This window comes from Pygocentrus nattereri, chromosome 13 (assembly GCF_015220715.1).
Source record: "Pygocentrus nattereri isolate fPygNat1 chromosome 13, fPygNat1.pri, whole genome shotgun sequence".
Classification (NCBI taxonomy): domain Eukaryota; kingdom Metazoa; phylum Chordata; class Actinopteri; order Characiformes; family Serrasalmidae; genus Pygocentrus; species Pygocentrus nattereri.
This window is the reverse complement of record NC_051223.1, coordinates 40,432,668-40,456,217: the sequence shown is the minus strand read 5'-3', so window position 1 is coordinate 40,456,217 and position 23,550 is coordinate 40,432,668. Positions and strand designations below refer to the sequence as shown.

Genomic DNA, 23,550 nt, shown 5'->3' with positions numbered 1-23,550 from the left:
TCGGCTTTATACACCTGTGGGCACGGAAGTGACTGGAACACCTGGATTCAGTGATTTGGATGGGGGAGTGAAGACTTTTGGAAATACACTATCATTTTACAACCAACGTGCACCAGTTTGCCCTCTTATGCATATAAGTGTGTGAAGATTCATGCCGATGTTTCGATAATAAGCCAATAAAAGTATTCAGTAGCTCGTGAGCCTATGGTTTTGCTCATAGTTGTAGTTGAGGTCAAGCATTATGTGTACTGCCCCTTCTACTGGCTAGAGCTCAGATAACCTCATAGTGTTAAAATATCAACAATTGAAAATAATAAAATATGAGATAACAATGATGTGACTGTTGTGTGATTAACCCAACAAGCTGGCTGGTAATGCAATATATGAGCTTCTACTGTATGAGAAGTTACGTTTTGGGGTTTTTAGGGAGTTTATTTACTGTATCAGTAGTATAAAACAAATGGAATGTATATTTGCAGGCTTTGTTTATATCAGTGTAGACATAAATAAAGAAGAATATTTTAGATTTTCCACTATTTTCCATCATCAACATTCCATATAAGCTCAGAAGACTCGTGTAGGTTCTCTGGTGGTTCTGGATGGTAAATAAAGTGTCTATATCTGTGTTGTAGTCATGGCGACGCCTGGTTCCCATCACCACCACTGTAAAGACGTCTGAACCGTTTCACACCAAACTGCTCTGAACCTCTGATTACACCTCACACACGGAGTTATGCTGAAACTTTGGAAAATTTGGTGGAATTCCCCTTTAAGCTAACTGAAGTATATTTATGGGAATTATATACAGTGAGTCATTAATAAACTGTTCATGAGCGGCAGCCTTGGCAGCTGGGGGGGCACCGGGGGGCTTTAAGGACTTACTACAGAATCTAAATATAGACTTAAGACCTGTGTGTGAAACACAGTGAAGACCTGCTCAGCAGACCGGCTGCAGTCGCCGAGAGAAGACTGCATGTTCTAGTACAGTGAGTCTACACACTTAAAAAGATGGTTCCTCAAGGGTTCTTTAGTAAAGGATGTTTTAGAACCATGAGAATGTATAGATTCATTTTATGCTTAAATGGTTCTGTACATGGGCGGCACAGTGGCGCGGTGGGTAGCGCTGTAGCCTCACAGCGAGGAGGGCCTGGGTTCGATTCCCCAGCCGGGCAACCAGGGTTCTTTCTGTGTGGAGTTTGCATGCTCTTCCCGTGTTCTCCGGTTTCCTCCCACATGCAGTCAGGACAATTGGACATGCTAAATGTGTCTGTCACTCCGGGGTGTATCCTGTCTTCCTGATGACCGCTGGGATAGGCTCCAGCAACCCTCCCGACCCAGAAGCGGCTTAGAAGGTGTGTGTGTGGGTTCTTTACATGGTGAAGTTCTATATAGAACTGTATACAACACATTCTCCTTCAGTCTGAAGAACCTTCTCACCATGCAAAGAACCTTTTAAGCTTGAAATGGTTCTATATACACCTCATAGTTCTAAACAGAACCGTTTTCTTTACTAAAGAACCCTTCTTTTCTAAGTGTGTAGTGCAGGAGCTTACAGACCTCATGACCTCTAGGAGGGGAAGAACCTTGACCATCACTGTAGAACATGTTTCAGAACCACTTATGCAGATTTAGCACATCGTTTTTATTTTGAGTTTACAGTATTGGGGAAAAAAACAAAATATGTGCCGTAAATTCTTACGTTTTATGACATTTTTTGTTTTACATATTTATTCGCACAGCGTTTTGGAATTTGACCACAGGTGGGGTAACTAACACAATGAGGGGGCACTAAAATGTCTGATAAATCAAAACAGCTCAATGTTGTCTGAACCAGATAAGATTTCCAAATGTAAATTTTAAATATGTTCATCAAATTCGATACGATTAGTGATGCAAAGCTGCGCAACACCGACAAATTCTCTTCACAGGTCATTCTACAGAAACGTCCATTTCTGTGTCCCTCATGTTTACAGATACATTACACTTAAAGTTATTTTTCATACAGTTTATTTACATTTTCAAATAAAACAATGTTATTTTAACAATTCTCTGTCTTTATTGGTTTTTAATCGATCATATAGAATTCCAATCACCACAGAAGAGCTCGTCCCCACAGTCGTATGTGAAGCTGAGGCCGTATTTAGTTTTTCTGCAGTTGTAACTGCAATAATCTCTACATGACTGTGGAAAATATGATTTAAATGACATAAATAAACAAAAGCCAAATAAATATTATAAACTATATAATAAAAGTCCCCCAGGCGTCGTGTCTCTGGTGTTACTGCGTCTCTTATTCTGAAATAAAAGTCATGCCGATGACGTCACTCGACCTCCTTTGACCTGTTTTCTGAGGATCTATGGAGAAAAGCTCATGGTGAGTCCACTGTGTCTCTCAGTTCTCAGAGATCTTCTCATTCAGCTCATGATCTCATATGAAGCTTCTAGCTGACGTCACTGGTGTGACCGACTTTATTCTGAGGTCACTGTGAAAAAATAGAAACACAAATGGATTAAATTCCATATTTTAGTGGACGTTCCCTGTTGGACAGCGTGTGGTTTGATGTTCTGTAAAATGCATCTATCATTAAAGACGTCTCTGGTGTTTCCTTTAATATGAGGAACACCAGAGACGGTCAGTAACACCAGAGACTCGTGAACGTGTGTGTGTGTGTGTGTGTGTGTATATATATATATATATATATATACCTCCTAGGCCTGTGAAGCACCACCACATCTTTTCAAACTGCTTCTAATGATGCCGTGTCACTGGACAGCTAAACACGCTCAGAGGAGAACACTAACCACCAGATCTAACAGATGCCTGCACTGGCTAGCATTGCATTGAGTGATGGGGGAAACCGGGGGGCCATCCTACCCACCCAGAGAGACCGAGGACAACTGTGCTCGCTTGGACGCCCAGTGATGGACGTCTGCGGCGTCACCAGGGATTGAACTCATGACCTCCTGATGACAGTGTCACATGCATCTTCTGCATGAGTACATTTTTAATTCATTTTCATTAAAACCTCAAAAGATGAGCTGTTCTGAATGTACATGTATATGTTGTCTCTGGTCGTTTGCTCTGGGGTCTTAGCTGTAACAGCGTGTCAAACTAACCCCGCCGTGTGGAGGCCACACTTCAGCCTGGCTAGATCTCCCTGTGAGTTATTTATACGCTTGAAGGCCGTGCTATATCACAGGCATCAAAAGAGAAATTTAAATTAGCGCAGTTTTTGATGGATGAGTGCATTTGTGTTTTAGTGAATGATCTACGCTTCCCTCATTAACACTTAACAAATTAAAAGCTCCTGATTCTGTTTTTTAGGTCTAATTTAATTCTGCTGTGGACTGCGTTCTCCTCGACTGCTTTCACTTCTCACTCCGGAGCTTTAGCGTTTAATTTTAGACAGAAAAGAGAAGAACAGAGTCTGAAGACTTTAGTTCCTCAGCTGGAAGGTGCTGGATGGTACTTCCAGGGCCACTCCAGCCAAAATGAAGAGTTGAAACGTTGCTTCGTCTGTTGTGAACACGCCTGCCCTCTTCTCAGAGTGCTGTGTCTCTAGAGTGACATTCGCTGCATTAAAGACTTGAAACCCCTTCTGATGATGCGTCTTGAAGGTAAAAGGTATCCCTTTTGGGGGGATATTTCGTGGTGGGCTGTTTTAATTTATTCACTTATTTTTTGCGAGCTGATTGAGTTATTCCTTAAATAAAAGCTGCTTTTCCACCACATGCTATGGTATGGCTCAACTCGACTCTACTTGCTTTTTGGTACCAGCTATTTTGCACTGCAGATATAGCGCCCCCCCCCCAATACACTGGAAATGGTAATGGCTTATGTTGACGAATTAATCCCACATTTTGGGTCAGAATGTCCCTTCAAAGGTACAGTGTGTAAGATTTAGTGACGTCTAGTGGTGAGGTTGAAGATTGCAACCAACTGAACCTCCCTCCCTCACCCCTCCCTTTCCAAGTGTGTAGTAGAACCCACGGTGGCCGTCAGGTTTTCCGTCGTCTGTCACCATTTCAGTTTGGTTCTTCACATTTTCTCTTGTTTGACAGGGAGGATTCACCCTCTCTCGCGTTTTCTTGTGTTAAATAATAAGTTTGATCCTCTATTTGTCAAAATTTGGGTTCTCCAACTATTCGCAACACAGAATGGTCCCCCACCACCGCTACAGTGCCTGGGCTACAGTAGAAGCGTGGTGGCGCAACACGACGGCCTCTGATGGAAGAGGAGTCCCTCTGTAGACATGACAGGCTCATTCTAATGTAAACACAACGATTCATAGTTACAGGTGATTAGACATCAATGAAAACATAGTTTTGTTTTCTATGTTCAATTTCTGCTAATAGATCCACTTCAATCTTACACACTGCACCTTTAAGCAGTTTTCTTACCTGATGCTTTTTACTAATGTCTACTTTTACAGTACTGAGTGAAAGTTTATACATTATATACATTAGAATAAAGTCACTTCATAATTCAAATAAACAGAAAAACAATAAACAGTAACAAGAATTTCTCGGGTCCATATTTTTCCTGGACACCTTCACAGCCGCCACAGAGACTCGTTAATATCATCAATTACATCATGAGCTCAATTTACTGAGCACTGATTGGTCAAACCAGGAGCTGCTTTTTAACTACATATAATACTGGACTTCCTCGAGGAGCGGCTTGGAGATGGGTAAACACACACACTGACATCCAGAACATCACTGTTTATATTATATATATATATATAATCATTATTATTAATTCATATTCTATACATTTTGTTTATTCAAATAACTTTTCTCAGCAAATAAACACAAACTACACAAATAAATAGATTTTGAAAATGTGTCTTGGGTGCCTCAGACTTTCGCACAGTGCTGTACATCTGGGCAGTTTATGATGCAAATAGCAAACAAAAGTTCCTGACAAACAAATCTGAATAAATGCAATACACATCTGCATAGACAGTCACAGAATATACATATATCACAGCATGTAGACTGAATGCACAGGGTATTTACAGCAGGGTAGATCAGGTGGAACATGGCTGTTAGCCGCATAGCCTGATATCCAGCGCTCGAAGCTGTTTAGCCACATAGCCTGATATCCAGCGCTCTGAGCTGTTTATCTGTATAGCCTGATATCCAGCGCTCGGAGCTGTTTAGCCACATAGCCTGATATCCAGCGCTCTGAGCTGTTTATCTGTATAGCCTGATATCCAGCGCTCGGAGCTGTTTAGCCACATAGCCTGATATCCAGCGCTCGGAGCTGTTTAGCCGTATAGCCTGATATCCAGCACTCTGAGCTGTTTATCCGTATAGCCTGATATCCAGCGCTCGGAGCTGTTTAGCCGTATAGCCTGATATCCAGCGCTCGGAGCTGTTTAGCCGTATAGCCTGATATCCAGCGATCGGAGCTGTTTAGCCGTATAGCCTGATATCCAGCGCTCTGAGCTGTTTAGCCGTATAGCCTGATATCCAGCGCTCGGAGCTGTTTATCTGTATAACCTGATATCCAGCGCTCTGAGCTGTTTATCCGTATAGCCTGATATCCAGCGCTCGGAGCTGTTTATCCGTATAGCCTGATATCCAGCGCTCTGAGCTGTTTGAGGAATCCACGGTTGGGGAAAATCCACCGGTGCTCTTTGACAGCTTTAATGGCCTCCAGCAGGGGGAGCTTCTGGTGGATCATCAGGTAGGCAAGTACCAACGAAGCAGAGCGACTCACGCCCACCGCACAGTGTACCAGCAACCGTGCTGAACACAAACAAACACAGATTCAGAGCCTCATAATCACTGTTCACCACTAACACTAACACTACTTAACACTGCCCATCTCACTTAACACTGCCCATCTAACTTAACACCGCCCATCTGACTTAACACTGCCCATCTCACTTAACACCACCCATCTGACTTAACACCGCCCATCTGACTTAACACCACCCATCTGACTTAACACTACCATCCACAAACTTAACACTGCCCATCTCACTTAATACCGCCCATCTGACTTAACACTGCCCATCTGACTTAACACTGACCATCTAACGTAACACCATCATCCACAAACTTAACACTGCCCATCTCACTTAACACTGCCCATCTCACTTAACACCGCCCACCTGACTTAACACTGATCATCTAACGTAACACCACCATCCACAAACTTAACACTGCCCATCTCACTTAACACTGCTCATCTCACTTAACATCACCATCCACAAACTTAACACTGCCCATCTAACTTAACACCCCCCGCTGACTTAACACTGAGCATCTCACTGAAGACTGACCATCTAACTTAACATTGCCCATCTCACTTAACACTGCCCATCTAACACTGCCCATCTAACTTAACAATGCCCATCTAACTTAACAATGCCCATCTAACTTAACACCACCATCCACAAACTTAACACCACCATCCACAAACTTAACACTGCCCATTTCACTTAACACTGCCCATCTGACTTAACACTGTCCGTCTCACTTAACACCGCCCATCTAACTTAACACAGCCATCTAACTTAACACGGTCCATTTGACTTAACACTGCCCATCTCACTGAACACTGACCATTTTACTTAACACTACCATTCACTAACTTAACACTGCCCATCTAACTTAACACCACCATCCACCAACTTAACACTGCCCATCTAACTTAACACCGCCATCCACCAAATTAACACTGCCCATCCAATAACTTAACATCGCCCATCTAATAACTTAACACTGCCCATTCACTAATGTAACACTACTCATCCTCTAACACTTACCATCACCCATCTTCTGACACTTAACACTGCCCATCCACTAACACTTCACACTACCCATCCTGTACCTGGTACTTCCACTAACTGGCCACTTTATCACAAACAACTGCTTTAAACTTCCACTAACTGGCCACTTTATTAGAAACACCTGTCTTATACCTCCACTTACTGGCCACTTTAATAGAAACACCTACCTTGTGCTCCCTCAAACTGGCCACTTTATTAGAAACTCTACCACATACAGCAAATTCAGTTAAAGTGCACAGCTGGGTTAAAGCTGCCTGCATACAAATGAGGTAAATTAAAGGTAAATTATGTTGTGTGCTGTTGCCATAGCGGTGAAGTTGGCAGCAGGTTTACCTCCAGGTGAGCTCAGCACCTGATGGATGTGGTCAGCACACGGCTGGAAATAAACAGACAGGTTGAAGGAGGGCGAGTCATCCGCAGGTACGCCGAAGTATTCTATGGACGAGCCGTAAAACTCATGGCTGCCCTGGCAGTGCATTTTACCATGGGCCGCATTCAGGACGTGAGAGATCCTCAGCTTCCACAGGCCATAGCGGTCATTAGCTATTGACCTATGAGCAGAAATCAATGGAAGATTGCTGTGAGGATTTGATTATGTTCAGCTGCCCTGGGAAAACTCTTAACCCTAGATTTGGTTCATCTGACATATGATTACAAACTACTGCAGCCTGAATGGGTGTGGCTAAATTACTGTAGTCTGAATGGGTGGGGCTAAATTACTGTAGTCTGAATGGGTGGGGCTAAATTACTGTAGTCTGAATGGGTGGGGCTAAATTACTGTAGTCAGAATACTTAGTGTACTTCTGGTGCCGGTCCCAAGCCCGGATAAATGGTGAGGGTTGCGTCAGGAAGGGCATCCGGCGTAAAACTTGTGCCAAAACTATCATGTGGATCACAAATATGATCGCCATACCGGATCGGTCGAGGCCCGGGTTAACAACGACCACCTCCGGTGCTGTTGACCAGCAGGGTGCCGGTGGAAATTGGACTCCTGTGGGTCGAAGACCATCAAAGAGGAGAGGAGGAAGGCGGGTTAGAAGGCAGCGAGAGAGAAGGAAAGGCAGGAGTGTGGAGGTTAGAGTAGGAACTCTGAACATAGGGACAACGACTGGTAAAGGCAGAGAGCTTGCAGACATGATGGAGAGAAGGAAGGTAGATATTCTGTGTGTCCAGGAGACCAGATGGAAAGGAAGCAAGGCCAGGAACATTGGAGGTGGATTCAAACTGTTCTATCATGGTGTAGAGAGGAAGAGAAATGGAGTAGGGATAATCCTAAAGGAACAGCTTGGGAAAAGTGTTCTGGATGTAAAGAAAGTGTCAGATAGGATCATGAGCCTGAAGTTGGAGGTTGATGGTGTGATTTTGAATGTGGTCAGTTCATATGCACCACAGGTTGGTTGTCAGTTAGAGGAGAAAGAGGAATTTTGGAGTAAGATGGATGAAGTGGTAGATGGTGTCCCTAGAGAGGAGAGATTAGTGATTGGTGCAGACTTCAGTGGACATGTTGGTGAAGGGAACAGAGGGGATGAAGAGGTGCTGGGTATGTATGGTGTGAAAGACAGAAATGCAGAAGGTCAGATGGTTGTAGATTTTGCAGAGAGAACAGAAATGGCTGTGGTGAACACGTATTTTCAGAAGAGGGAAGAACACAGGGTGACATACAAGAGTGGAGGTAGGTGCACACAGGTGGATTATATCCTTAGCAGGAGATGCCACCTAAAGGAGATTGGAGATTGTAAAGTGGTACCAGGGGAAAGTGTAGCAAGGCAGCACAGGGTGGTTGTCTGTAGAATGAGGTTAGAAACAAAGAAGAGGAAGAGAGAGAAGACAGAGCCAAAGATTAGATGTTGGAAGCTGAAGGAGGAGGATGGTTGCAGGCAGTTCAGGGGAAAATTGCAACAGGCCCTTGGAGGCAGTGAGGAGCTGCCTGAGGACTGGGAAACTACAGCTAAGGTGGTGAGAGAAACTGGCAGGAATGTGTTGGGTGTTTCGTCTGGTCAGAGGAAAGAAGACGAGGAAAGTTGGTGGTGGAATGAGGAAGTCCAGGAGAGCATTCAGAAGAAGAAGGCAGCTAAGAAAAAGTGGGATAACCAGAGAGATGAAGGAAGTAGGCAGGAGTACCGTGAGGCTGGTCGCATAGTGAAAAGATTGGTGGCAAAGGCAAAGGCTCAGGCCTATGATGAGCTGTATGAGAGGCTGGACAGTAAAGAAGGAGTAAAGGACTTGTATCGCTTGGCTAAACAGAGAGACAGAGCTGGAAAGGATGTACAGCAGGTTAGGCTGATAAAGGATAGAGAGGGAAATGTACTAGTGAGTGAACAGAGAGTGATGAGTAGATGGAAGGAGGACTTTGAAGAACTAATGAATGAGGAAAACGAGAGAGAGAGGAGGACAACGGGGGGAGAGATAGTGGATCAGGAAGTGCAGAGAATTAGTAAGGTGGAAGTGAGGGCAGCTTTAAAAAGGATGAAGAATGGAAAGGTGTTTGCAGATGACATTGTAACCTGTGGTGAGAGTAGAGAGCAGGTGGAGGAGAATCTGGAGAGGTGGAGGTTTGCACTGGAGAGGAGAGGAATGAAGGTCAGTAGAGAAAAGACGGAATACATGTGTGTGAATGAGAGGGAGGCAGGTGGAAAGGTGAAGATGCAAGGATTAGAGGTCGTAAAGGTGGATGACTTCAAATATCTTGGGTCAACCATCCAGAGCAATGGACAGTGTAGAAAAGAGGTGAGGAAGAGGGTGCAGGCAGGATGGAGTGGGTGGAGACGGGTGTCAGGGCTGATGTGTGACAGAAGGACAGCAGCAAGAGTGAAAGGGAAGGTTTACAAGTGGAGTAGCTGAATGGAGGAGATAAACCGCTGTAGCTGAATGGAGGAGATAAACCGCTGTAGTTCAATGGGTGGAGCTAAACCGCTGTGGCTGAATGGTGGAGCTAAACCGCTGTAGTTCAATGGGTGGAGCTAAACCGCTGTAGCTGAATGGTGGAGCTAAACCGCTGTAGTTCAATGGGTGGAGCTAAACCACTGTAGCTGAATGGTGGGGCTAAACCGCTGTAGTTCAATGGGTGGAGCTAAACCGCTGTAGCTGAATGGTGGGGCTAAACCGCTGTAGTTCAATGGGTGGAGCTAAACCACTGTAGCTGAATGGTGGAGCTAAACCGCTGTGGTTGAGTGGTGGGGCTAAACCGCTGTAGTTCAATGGGTGGAGCTAAACCACTGTAGACTGAATGGGTGGAGCTAAACCTCTGTGGCCTGAATGGGTGTGGCTAAAACACTGTAGCCTGAATGGGTGGGGCTAAACCGCTGTAGCTGAATCGTGGAGCTAAACTATTGTGGCCTGAATGGGTGGAGCTAAACCACTGTAGCTGAATGGTGGAGCTAAACAGCTGTAAGTTTAATGGGTGGAGCTAAACTGCTGTAGCCTGAATGGGTGGGGCTAAACTGCTGTAGCTGAATGGGTATGGCTGAACTGCTATTGGTGAATGGTGGAGCTAAACTGCGTAGGTTTAATGGGTGGAGCTAAACCGCTGTGGCTGAATGGTGGAGATAAACTGCTGTAGTTCAATGGGTGGAGCTAAACTGCTGTAGCCTGAATGGGTGGGGCTAAACTGCTGTAGCTGAATGGGTGTGGCTAAACTGCTGTAGGTGAATGGGTGTGGCTAAACTGCTGTTGGTGAATGGTGGAGCTAAACCGCTGTAGGTCAATGGTGGAACTAAACAGCTGTAGGTTTAATGGGTGGAGCTAAACTGCTGTAGCTGAATGGGTGGAGCTAAACCTCTGTAGCGGAATGGGTGTGACTAAACTGCTGTTGGTGAATGGTGGAGCTAAACCGCTGTGGTTGAGTGGTGGGGCTAAACCGCTGTAGTTCAATGGGTGGAGCTAAACCACTGTAGACTGAATGGGTGGAGCTAAACCTCTGTGGCCTGAATGGGTGTGGCTAAAACACTGTAGCCTGAATGGGTGGGGCTAAACCGCTGTGGCTGAATCGTGGAGCTAAACTACTGTGGCCTGAATGGGTGGAGCTAAACCGCTGTAGCTGAATGGTGGAGCTAAACAGCTGTAAGTTTAATGGGTGGAGCTAAGCTGCTGTAGCCTGAATGGGTGGGGCTAAACTGCTGTAGCTGAATGGGTGTGGCTGAACTGCTGTTGGTGAATGGTGGAGCTAAACTGCTGTAGTTCAATGGGTGGAGCTAAACTGCTGTAGCCTGAATGGGTGGGGCTAAACTGCTGTAGCTGAAAGGGTGTGGCTAAACTGCTGTAGGTGAATGGGTGTGGCTAAACTGCTGTTGGTGAATGGTGGAGCTAAACCGCTGTAGGTCAATGGTGGAACTAAACAGCTGTAGGTTTAATGGGTGGAGCTAAACTGCTGTAGCTGAATGGGTGGAGCTAAACCTCTGTAGCGGAATGGGTGTGACTAAACTGCTGTTGGTGAATGGTGGAGCTAAACTGCTGTGGCTGAATGGTGGGGCTAAACCACTATAGGCTTAATGGGTGGAGCTAAACTGCTGTAGGTGAATGGGTGGGGCTAGACTGCTGTAGGCTGAATGGGTGGAGCTAAACTGCTGTAGGTGAATGGGTGGATCTAAACTGCTGTAGGTGAATGGGTGGAGCTAAATCGCTGTAGCTGAATGGGTGGAGCTAAACCGCTGTGGCTGAATGGTGGGGCTAAACCACTATAGGCTTAATGGGTGGAGCTAAACTGCTGTAGGTGAATGGGTGGGGCTAGACTGCTGTAGGCTGAATGGGTGGAGCTAAACTGCTGTAGGTGAATGGGTGGATCTAAACTGCTGTAGGTGAATGGGTGGAGCTAAATCGCTGTAGCTGAATGGGTGGAGCTAAACCGCTGTAGCTGAATGGGTGGAGCTAAACCGCTGTAGCTGAATGGGTGGAGCTAAACTGCTGCAACATCACAACCTGCTGAATTCAGAACAAGCTGTCTTTGCTGTGCGGTATCCACTCTGTACTGAGCGGGACGTGAACAGCATGGTCACTCGTGTTTACGCGCTACACTAAGCCTTTTGATTTCGGAAGGCGGAGGTGTCCGGACTGATCGAGCTCTTTAAAAGCAGCTCTGATGGACCTGTAACCCAAACCCAACTCACATGTCTCCCAGGAACAGGTTGGGCCAGACTTCATCCACATGATGTCCGCTCCGTTTCCCTCCGTACAGAACCTTCTCCAGCTCCTTCACTGAAGGAGTTCCCTCTCTCTGTCCATCACACATGCTGACCCGTGACCCGCGCTCTGTGCCTGCTCAGGGACGCCGCTGGTTTGACCCGGTGGATCTGCTCCAGACAGAGTGACCGCAGCAGGTGCAGCCCACTGCTCTAAATTTAAATCCCCACTGATGGACTCATAAACGGACACTAACAGATTTGCCTACTGAGTTTCAGCATTTCAGCAGCGCACTCTAACGCTGAGTGAACATACGTGTGGACTCTTACACCGGGAGGGAATCGCACTGAGGTGTACTGGGATTTAGGCCAACACGCATTTCAGTGAATCTCTGTCCTACTGTTCAATTTAAAATTTCACAAACATGCATATCACATTAAACGAGGAGCAGACTTGAAGAAATGACCCAAAATGGCTTGGGAAGACGTCTGGTTCCATTGACTTACATTAAAAATTAAGAATGTTTTTTCCTCCTCCTGTAAAGTTACCATTTCAGAGATATGAGGTTTTGTTCAGACAATAATGATATGTTTGTACATGCATATACATATATGTATATGTATATGCATTATATTCTGTCAGAACAAAACCTCATATCTCTGAAATGGTAACTTTACAGGAGGAGGAAAAAACATTCTTAATTTTTAATGTAAGTCAATGGAACCAGACGTCTTCCCAAGCCATTTTGGGTCATTTCTTCAAGTCTGCTCCTCGTTTAATTTACATATAAGATAATGAGCAACAGGCGTTTTCAAATTATGTCACAAACTGAAAAACGATACAATAATGGAGATACTGAGTTTTGTCCTGACAGCAATGAAAATCAAAATCATTATCATTAATAGGGAATATAGGAAAGTACTTAGTATGAGACATACACACACACAGACACGTGCATCCATCCATCCATCCATCCATCCATCCATCCATCCATCCATCCATCCATCCATCCATCATCTTCCGCTTCTCTGGGGTTCGGGGTCGTGGGGACAGCATCCTAAGCAATGAGGCCCAGACCTCCCTTTCCCCAGCCACTTCCACTAGCTCTCCGGGGGGGATTCTGAGGCGCTCCCAGGCCAGCTGGGCAATATAGTCACGCCAGCGTGTTCTGGGTCTTCCCCGGGGTCTCCTCCCTGGTGGACTTGCCTGTGACACCTCCCGAGGGAGGCGTCCAGGAGGCATCCTAACCAGATGCCCGAACCACCTCAGCTGGCTCCTCTCGACGTGGAGAAGCAGCGGCTCTACTCCGAGTCCCTCCTGGATGACTGAACTTCTCACCCTATCTCTAAGGGAGAGTCCAGCCACGCTGCGGAGGAAACTCATTTTGGCCGCTTGTATTCGCGATCTTATTCTTTCGGTCATTACCCAAAGCTCATGACCATAGGTGAGGGTGGGAACGTAGATCGACCGGTAAATGGAGAGCCTTGCCTTATGGCTCAGCTCTTTCTTTACCACAACAGACCGGTAAAGAGCCCGCATCACTGCTGACCCAGCACCAATCCGCCTGTCAATCTCCCGCTCCCTTGTACCATCACTCATGAACAAGACCCCGAGATACTTGAACTCCTCCAGTTGAGGCAAGAGCTCATCCCTGACCCAGAGAGGGCTCTCCACCCTTTTCCGCCTGAGAACCTTGCGCACCAACTCAGGCTCCTTCCCCGCCAGTGAGGTAACGTTCCAAGTTCCAAAAGCCAGTTTCAGCAACTGGATCAAAACGCCAAGGCCCACACCTTCGGACACTGCCCGATCCACCAAGCACCAAACCCCAACTACTGCCCCTCCCATCGGTGGTGGGTCGATGGGAGGGGGGACTCATGTAACTCCTTCGGGCTGGGACCGGCCGGGCACCATGAGTAAATGCCCAGCCACCAGACGCTCGCTGGCGAGCCCCTCCCCCAGGTCAGGCTCCAGGGTGGGGCCCCGGTAACCCTGTTCCGGGCAGGGTACACAAGTCCTGCTTTCGTCTTTTCATAGGGGTGATTATGGATCACACTTTGTCTGACCTGTCACCTACGACCAGTTTGCCATTGGAGACCCTACCAGGAGCTTTTGCTCCAAACAACATAGCTCCTAGGATCATTCAAGCATGCAAACCCCTCCACCACGATAAGGTGGTGATCCATGGAAAGCGTTGTCCTTTATGTTGTGTGTAAATTTCATGATGAACGGAACGAAAGAAACAGCTCAAAATGACTTGGAAAGACGTCTGGTTCCATTGACTTACATTAAAAGTAAAGTTGTTTTTTTCCTTCTCCTGTAAAGTTACCGTTTTGGACATTGGACATGCAAGTAGACATGTAGGTACATATGGCTTGTAGATGTCTCTGATGCACTCGTGGCTAAACTACATAGACCATTTTGTAAAGTGATAAAACGTAAACACAGCCTCTGCAGCAAACTGCGTTCAGCTTCATCTGAGACTTGACGATGTAGGGTAAAATTAGCACTAACCCTAGGTATAATTAACATATATTTGCATGTTGGTCAGTTTGAAAACGAAAAGGCAAAGCGGGAAATGAAAAGTAAATCTCCAGCAGGTGGCGCCGATGTTCGTTTGCTCTTGCCTTTTCATTCTGACGAAAACTGCCTCAGACTGTCGCTTGGCTGTTCATCCAGACTACATTTTCATTTGAATTCTGTCAGATATGCAGCGGAATAACGTAAACGACGCAGTGTGAGTTCAGTTTTGACATGTACATTACGCGTTTCATGAAGAGCTGTGATCTCGTTCCCACACGTTACTGATTCATGGCCACGACTTATTTGTATTTCTACAGGATGTCATCAGCAGGGCTCCGTATTAATGCATGGAAATGAGATCCTAATGTGTGGCCACAACTTAGTAAGGCATGGGAATGAGATGATTAAGTTGTGGCCACGACTTAGTAAAGCGTGGGAATGATATCCTAATGCGTGGCCACGACTTAGTAAGGCATGGGAACGAGATAATTAAGTTGTGGCCACGACTTAGTAAAGCGTGGGAATGAGATCCTAATGCATGTCCACGACTTAGTAAGCTGTGATCTCGTTCCCACATGTTACTGAGTCATGGCCACGACTTATTTGTATTTCTACAGGATGTCATCAGCAAGGCTCCCTATTAACACATGGGAATGAAATCCTAATGTGTGGCCACAATTTAGCAAGGCATGGGAATGAGATGATTAAGTCATGGCCCTGACTTAGTAAGGCATGGTAATGACATAATTAAGTTGTGGCCACGACTTAGTAAAGCGTGGGAATGAGATGATTAAGTCGTGGCCACGACTCAGTAAGGCATGGGAACGAGATAATTAAGTTGTGGCCATGACTTGGTAAAGTGTGAGAATGAGATCCTAATGCGTGGCCAGTAAGGCGTGGGAGTGAGATCACGGCTTCTTAAGTCGTGGCCACGCTTTGTTTTTTATTTCTACAGCATGTCACCAGTGGGGCTCCGTTTGGGGGGGGGTGTCAGTGTTTTGGGAAGGGGCTGCTGTTCGCCCTGTTTACACCATAAACACATGCGCGCGCGCACGCGCACACATCTGTCAAGCGCGTGCCCGTGTCTGCAGACTGTGGCAGTCAGTCAGTGAGCGATGATTTACTGCAGACATCGGAACGGAGAGCAGATCTGCTGCCGCCTTCAGCGCCGCCACCTTAAACCCGCCCCGGCGGTGTAGCGGCTCCGGCTCATGAGATCATCCGGTGAGCCCGACCGCCTCGGACCGCCTCGGTCCTCCGCCGTCAGCCTGCGAGCAGCGGGGCTAGGCTAGGCTAGGCTAGGCTAACCAGCTGCGTCTGTGCTCTGGACACGAAATCGGGGACCGGGTGAACAAATAAGCCGCAGTGAACGCCTCTCTGGCCGGGTTAGGGGCTCCGGAGGTCGGGATTGGGGTTATTTAAACTGCTGCTGGGTCTTTTTTCGTGAGCTAAGCTAGCCTAGTTAGCTTGGCTTGGCTTGGCTTCAGCTTCTTATTCGCCAGCGTCTTGTTCGAATTTTCCCGTTCGACCTTAAATGGTGCGGCGGACAAGCAAGTAAGCCAATAAGATATATGCGTATGTGTGGTGTGTCTGTATAATATTGATATAGAGGTGGTTTATGAGGTGGTTGTTTTGGCTCCAGAAGCCCCAGCGTGTTTACGGCCATTCAGTTAAACTGAGAGCCGGGCTGTGCTCCAATATCCCGAAACAAGGGCGCGTAGCCAGTGCGTAGTGTTTATGCGCACTTACGCTTATTAGGCGTTGCGTTCCGACATATATCGCGTTCTAGAGCTCTTGACTTGCGTGTGGTGTGTTTGTTTACACTTGTGCTGTAACTGGAGCTCTTGGAGAGCGAGTAGAACCACTGACCGTATAGCTGCACTCTGTGGTCCATCTGCTTCTCTGATACTCTGTTACCCTGTTCTTCAGTGGTCAGGACCCCCATGGACCCTCACAGAGCAGGTACTGTTTGGGTGGTGGGTCATTCTCAGCACTGCAGTGACACTGACGTGGAGGTGGTGTGTTAGTGTGTGTTGTGCTGGTGCGAGTGGATCAGACGCAGCAGAGCTGCTGGAGTTTTTAAACCCTGTGTCCACTCACTGTCCACTCTATTAGACACTCCTACCTCGTCGGTCCACCTTGTAGATGTAAAGTCAGAGACGGCAGCTCATCTGCTGCTGCACAGTTTGTGTTGGTCGTCCTCTGGTCCTTCATCAGTGGTCACAGGACGCTGGCTGGATATTTTTGGTTGGTGGACAATTCTCAGTCCAGCAGCGACACTGAGGTGAGTGGACCTGATAAAATGGACAATGAGCGTAGAGACACGGCTGATCGGTGGGTACTTGTGTTCTAGATTGGTTTTGTTGTAGCACCTGGCCTGTGCTGCAATATGAGTAGCATACTTCTCTTCTAGAATGCTTAGCTTAACTAGACCCTTCTGTTCTAGAACTTGTGGTTCCTTCTGATGTGTTGCTAATATGGTACTTGTGTTCTAGACCTTGCAGTGTATCACACACACACACACACACACACACACACACACACACACACACACACACACACACACACAGAGGCACATCTGGTGGTGAGAGCTGTGTAGGATGAGCTTCACTGAGGGCAGCAGTATCAGAGCTGGACTCTGCTCCGCTGGACGCAGGGTGCAGATTGTGTTCTGAGTGATTAGTGCTGTGATATTCTTATCCAGCGGGACAGGATCGCACCCTTTGGCCAGAACGTGATGTGGCAGAGATCTTTCGCCCGCCCCAGGGAGGGAGGGAGAGATAGAGAAGAGCTTTATGAGTAACGTGGCCTGTCATATCAGTTGGACATGCAGCCCATTTCAGAGGGAGCGTTTCAGCCACGACCCTGGATCTCCGTTCCAAGGGGCAGCACTCGAGAACAACGGGTAGGGGTGAAAACAAGAAATGGGACTGGACCTCAGTGGTTGGGTCATTCACTTTAAAAGAACTAAGAAAATATATTTTAAAAAGCGCTGGGAAAAAAAATGAGTTCCACAAGTGTACGTGTTTCGGGATTTTCGGGATTCGGGATTTTCCCAACGGAAAGTACCGTATAAATTATGATTTTGTACACACGGATCAGCCAGAACGTTCTGACCACCTCCTTGTTTCTACTCTCACTGTCCACTTTATCAGCTCCACTGACCGTATAGCTGCACTCTGTAGTTCTACAGTTACAGACTGTAGTCCATCTGTTTCTCTGATACTCTGTTACCCTGTTCTTCAGTGGTCAGGACCCCCATGGACCCTCACAGAGCAGGTACTATTTGGGTGGTGGGTCATTCTCAGCACTGCAGTAACACTGACGTGGTGGTGGTGTGTTAGTGTGTGTTGTGCTGGTGCGAGTGGATCAGACACAGCAGTGCTGCTGGAGTTTTTATACACTGTCCACTCTATTAGACACTCCTACCTTGTCGGTCCACCTTGTAGGTGTAAAGTCAGAGACGACAGCTCATCTGCTGCTGCACAGTTTGTGTTCTAGTTGGTTTGCGGCTCCAGCCTCCTTCAAATAGACAGTAGAGCGAATGGACTGAGGTTCTGCTGCGGTTCTCTAAGTTACTCAGTCGCTGGATTTTCAGCTGCTGTTTTTGTGCTTGTCCCTCTGGAGAGATACTGCGGTCATTGTTCGGTTGAAATAACACTTTTGCTGGAATGTGGGTTAAGTTGGACAAGTAAATAAACAAGGTTGGCCTGAGTTCCCCACTTAGAATCATCGCGCTTAGACAAATGGCTGCAGTTGCGTAATATGAGATTATTATTATTATTATTATTATTATTATTATTATTATTGTGCTGTTTCAGGTTTGGGTGTCAGGCACAGCAGCGCTGCTGGAGTGTTTAAACGCCTCTCTGTTGGGTTCAGTGGCTTATAAGTGCTGGTCACCTTTCATCACTTTTTTCAGGCGTTTTTTTAATGTTTTGATTTACTTCTTTATTTTTCTTGTCATGTGATTTTAATTGCGTATTGATTCACGATTATAAGGCCGTATTTTGTAGTTGTTGCTTTAGTACTTTGGTCTTTAAATGTTTTATTTTGTATTTGTGTTGTAACACCTTTAAAAAGCAATAAAAGCCGGTTTGTGTGCGTATGAGAGGCGGCTCAGTGAGGGATCTCTGCTCTGTGTGACTCGCTCAGTTGCAGTTGAAGGGAAGGGTGAGGAGTTGGGCAACTGAGCAGCTCCAGCCACGCCTTACTTACTCAGCACTCACAGGCTCTGTCTGCTGTGGAGGAGCTCAGACTGGTAGACCGTAGCTCTGCTAGCTCTACTGCGCTGTTCTATAGGTCACTGTAGGTCACTATAGGCCAGTATAGTGTAATATAGCGCTGTAGGTAGTTTGTGCTGTGCTGCGCTGTTCTATAGGTCACTATAGGCCAGTATAGTGTAATATAGCGCTGTAGGTAGTTTGTGCTGTGCTGCGCTGTTCTATAGGTCACTATAGGCCAGTATAGTGTAATATAGCGCTGTAGGTAGTTTGTGCTGTGCTGCGCTGATCTATAGGTCACTATAGGCCAGTATTGTGTAATATAGCGCTGTAGGTAGTTTGTGCTGTGCTGCGCTGTTCCATAGGTCACTATAGGCCAGTATAGTGTAATATAGCACTGTAGGTAGTTTGTGCTGTACTGCGCTGTTCTATAGGTCACTATAGGCCAGTATAGTGTAATATAGCGCTGTAGGTAGTTTGTGCTGTGCTGCGCTGTTCTATAGGTCACTATAGGCCAGTATAGTGTAATATAGCGCTGTAGGTAGTTTGTGCTGTGCTGCGCTGATCTATAGGTCACTATAGGCCAGTATAGTGTAATATAGCGCTGTAGGTAGTTTGTGCTGTACTGCGCTGTTCTATAGGTCACTATAGGCCAGTATAGTGTAATATAGCGCTGTAGGTAGTTTGTGCTGTGCTGCGCTGATCTATAGGTCACTATAGGCCAGTATAGTGTAATATAGCGCTGTAGGTAGTTTGTGCTGTGCTGCGCTGTTCCATAGGTCACTATAGGCCAGTATAGTGTAATATAGCGCTGTAGGTAGTTTGTGCTGTACTGCGCTGTTCTATAGGTCACTATAGGCCAGTATAGTGTAATATAGCGCTGTAGGTAGTTTGTGCTGTGCTGCGCTGTTCTATAGGTCACTATAGGCCAGTGTAGTGTAATATAGCGCTGTAGGTAGTTTGTGCTGTGCTGCGCTGTTCTATAGGTCACTATAGGCCAGTATAGTGTAATATAGCGCTGTAGGTAGTTTGTGCTGTGCTGCGCTGTTCTATAGGTCACTATAGGCCAGTATAGTGTAATATAGCGCTGTAGGTAGTTTGTGCTGTACTGCGCTGTTCTATAGGTCACTATAGGCCAGTGTAGTGTAATATAGCGCTGTAGGTAGTTTGTGCTGTACTGCGCTGTTCTATAGGTCACTATAGGCCAGTATAGTGTAATATAGCACTGTAGGTAGTTTGTGCTGTGCTGCGCTGTTCTATAGGTCACTATAGGCCAGTATAGTGTAATATAGCGCTGTAGGTAGTTTGTGCTGTGCTGCGCTGTTCTATAGGTCACTATAGGTCAGTATAGTGTAATATAGCGCTGTAGGTAGTTTGTGCTGTGCTGCGCTGTTCCATAGGTCACTATAGGTCAGTATAGTGTAATATAGCGCTGTAGGTAGTTTGTGCTGTACTGCGCTGTTCTATAGGTCACTATAGGCCAGTATAGTGTAATATAGCGCTGTAGGTAGTTTGTGCTGTGCTGCGCTGTTCTATAGGTCACTATAGGCCAGTATAGTGTAATATAGCGCTGTAGGTAGTTTGTGCTGTGCTGCGCTGATCTATAGGTCACTATAGGCCAGTATAGTGTAATATAGCGCTGTAGGTAGTTTGTGCTGTGCTGCGCTGTTCTATAGGTCACTATAGGCCAGTATAGTGTAATATAGCGCTGTAGGTAGTTTGTGCTGTGCTGCGCTGATCTATAGGTCACTATAGGTCAGTATAGTGTAATATAGCGCTGTAGGTAGTTTGTGCTGTGCTGCGCTGTTCTATAGGTCACTATAGGCCAGTATAGTGTAATATAGCGCTGTAGGTAGTTTGTGCTGTGCTGCGCTGATCTATAGGTCACTATAGGCCAGTATAGTGTAATATAGCGCTGTAGGTAGTTTGTGCTGTGCTGCGCTGATCTATAGGTCACTATAGGCCAGTATAGTGTAATATAGCGCTGTAGGTAGTTTGTGCTGTGCTGCGCTGATCTATAGGTCACTATAGGCCAGTATAGTGTAATATAGCGCTGTAGGTAGTTTGTGCTGTACTGCGCTGTTCTATAGGTCACTATAGGCCAGTATAGTGTAATATAGCGCTGTAGGTAGTTTGTGCTGTACTGCGCTGTTCTATAGGTCACTATAGGCCAGTATAGTGTAATATAGCGCTGTAGGTAGTTTGTGCTGTGCTGCGCTGATCTATAGGTCACTATAGGTCAGTATAGTGTAATATAGCGCTGTAGGTAGTTTGTGCTGTGCTGCGCTGATCTATAGGTCACTATAGGTCAGTATAGTGTAATATAGCGCTGTAGGTAGTTTGTGCTGTGCTGCGCTGATCTATAGGTCACTATAGGTCAGTATAGTGTAATATAGCGCTGTAGGTAGTTTGTGCTGTGCTGCGCTGTTCTATAGGTCACTATAGGCCAGTATAGTGTAATATAGCGCTGTAGGTAGTTTGTGCTGTGCTGCGCTGATCTATAGGTCACTATAGGCCAGTATAGTGTAATATAGCGCTGTAGGTAGTTTGTGCTGTGCTGCGCTGATCTATAGGTCACTATAGGCCAGTATAGTGTAATATAGCGCTGTAGGTAGTTTGTGCTGTGCTGCGCTGATCTATAGGTCACTATAGGCCAGTATAGTGTAATATAGCGCTGTAGGTAGTTTGTGCTGTACTGCGCTGTTCCATAGGTCACTATAGGCCAGTATAGTGTAATATAGCGCTGTAGGTAGTTTGTGCTGTGCTGCGCTGTTCTATAGGTCACTATAGGCCAGTATAGTGTAATATAGCGCTGTAGGTAGTTTGTGCTGTGCTGCGCTGTTCTATAGGTCACTATAGGCCAGTATAGTGTAATATAGCGCTGTAGGTAGTTTGTGCTGTACTGCGCTGTTCCATAGGTCACTATAGGCCAGTATAGTGTAATATAGCGCTGTAGGTAGTTTGTGCTGTGCTGCGCTGTTCTATAGGTCACTATAGGCCAGTATAGTGTAATATAGCGCTGTAGGTAGTTTGTGCTGTGCTGCGCTGTTCTATAGGTCACTATAGGCCAGTATAGTGTAATATAGCGCTGTAGGTAGTTTGTGCTGTACTGCGCTGATCTATAGGTCACTATAGGCCAGTATAGTGTAATATAGCGCTGTAGGTAGTTTGTGCTGTGCTGCGCTGATCTATAGGTCACTATAGGCCAGTATAGTGTAATATAGCGCTGTAGGTAGTTTGTGCTGTGCTGCGCTGATCTATAGGTCACTATAGGCCAGTATAGTGTAATATAGGGCTGTAGGTAGTTTGTGCAGTGCTGCGCTGTTCTATAGGTCACTATAGGCCAGTATAGTGTAATATAGCGCTGTAGGTAGTTTGTGCTGTGCTGCGCTGATCTATAGGTCACTATAGGCCAGTATAGTGTAATATAGCGCTGTAGGTAGTTTGTGCTGTGCTGCGCTGATCTATAGGTCACTATAGGTCAGTATAGTGTAATATAGCGCTGTAGGTAGTTTGTGCTGTGCTGCGCTGTTCTATAGGTCACTATAGGCCAGTATAGTGTAATATAGCGCTGTAGGTAGTTTGTGCTGTACTGCGCTGTTCTATAGGTCACTATAGGCCAGTGTAGTGTAATATAGCGCTGTAGGTAGTTTGTGCTGTGCTGCGCTGTTCTATAGGTCACTATAGGCCAGTATAGTGTAATATAGCGCTGTAGGTAGTTTGTGCTGTACTGCGCTGTTCTATAGGTCACTATAGGCCAGTATAGTGTAATATAGCGCTGTAGGTAGTTTGTGCTGTGCTGCGCTGTTCTATAGGTCACTATAGGCCAGTATAGTGTAATATAGCGCTGTAGGTAGTTTGTGCTGTGCTGCGCTGTTCCATAGGTCACTATAGGCCAGTATAGTGTAATATAGCGCTGTAGGTAGTTTGTGCTGTGCTGCGCTGTTCATAGGTCACTATAGGCCAGTATAGTGTAATATAGCGCTGTAGGTAGTTTGTGCTGTGCTGCGCTGTTCCATAGGTCACTATAGGCCAGTATAGTGTAATATAGCGCTGTAGGTAGTTTGTGCTGTGCTGCGCTGTTCTATAGGTCACTATAGGCCAGTATAGTGTAATATAGCGCTGTAGGTAGTTTGTGCTGTGCTGCGCTGTTCTATAGGTCACTATAGGCCAGTATAGTGTAATATAGCGCTGTAGGTAGTTTGTGCTGTGCTGCGCTGTTCCATAGGTCACTATAGGTCAGTATAGTGTAATATAGCGCTGTAGGTAGTTTGTGCTGTACTGCGCTGATCTATAGGTCACTATAGGCCAGTATAGTGTAATATAGCGCTGTAGGTAGTTTGTGCTGTGCTGCGCTGATCTATAGGTCACTATAGGCCAGTATAGTGTAATATAGCGCTGTAGGTAGTTTGTGCTGTGCTGCGCTGATCTATAGGTCACTATAGGCCAGTATAGTGTAATATAGCGCTGTAGGTAGTTTGTGCTGTGCTGCGCTGTTCTATAGGTCACTATAGGCCAGTATAGTGTAATATAGCGCTGTAGGTAGTTTGTGCTGTACTGCGCTGTTCTATAGGTCACTATAGGCCAGTATAGTGTAATATAGCGCTGTAGGTAGTTTGTGCTGTGCTGCGCTGATCTATAGGTCACTATAGGCCAGTATAGTGTAATATAGCTCTGTAGGTAGTTTGTGCTGTGCTGCGCTGATCTATAGGTCACTATAGGCCAGTATAGTGTAATATAGCGCTGTAGGTAGTTTGTGCTGTGCTGCGCTGATCTATAGGTCACTATAGGCCAGTATAGTGTAATATAGCGCTGTAGGTAGTTTGTGCTGTACTGCGCTGTTCTATAGGTCACTATAGGCCAGTATAGTGTAATATAGCGCTGTA

At 46.1% G+C, this 23,550-nt stretch overlaps 2 protein-coding genes across 5 annotated transcripts in view; one reads left to right on the top strand and one right to left on the bottom strand.

Annotated features, from left to right (window-relative positions):
- Positions 1–5,380: 5,380 nt before the first annotated feature.
- On the bottom strand, positions 5,381–12,090 carry LOC108415360 (dual specificity protein phosphatase 13-like). The gene is made up of 3 exons (XM_017688382.2): positions 11,909–12,090; positions 7,140–7,357; positions 5,381–5,757 (listed from the first exon to the last, which is right to left on the bottom strand). Exons 1-3 carry the CDS (start codon positions 12,028–12,030, stop codon positions 5,570–5,572), a joined length of 528 nt encoding a protein of 175 aa, XP_017543871.2. The 5' UTR covers positions 12,031–12,090; the 3' UTR covers positions 5,381–5,569.
- A 3,400-nt stretch (positions 12,091–15,490) lies between these two features.
- LOC108415922 (sphingomyelin synthase-related protein 1) overlaps positions 15,491–23,550 on the top strand; it is a 28,150-nt gene continuing 20,090 nt past the window's right edge. Inside the window, exon 1 of one of the 4 annotated variants that reach the window (XM_037544165.1) lies at positions 15,491–15,665. Coding sequence is in view for 2 of the 4 variants with exons in the window: in XM_037544163.1 (XP_037400060.1) it covers positions 17,237–17,346 (110 nt within the window). In the remaining 2 variants the exon portion in view is untranslated. The other 3 variants (XM_037544164.1, XM_037544167.1, XM_037544163.1) reach the window with 3 other exon arrangements.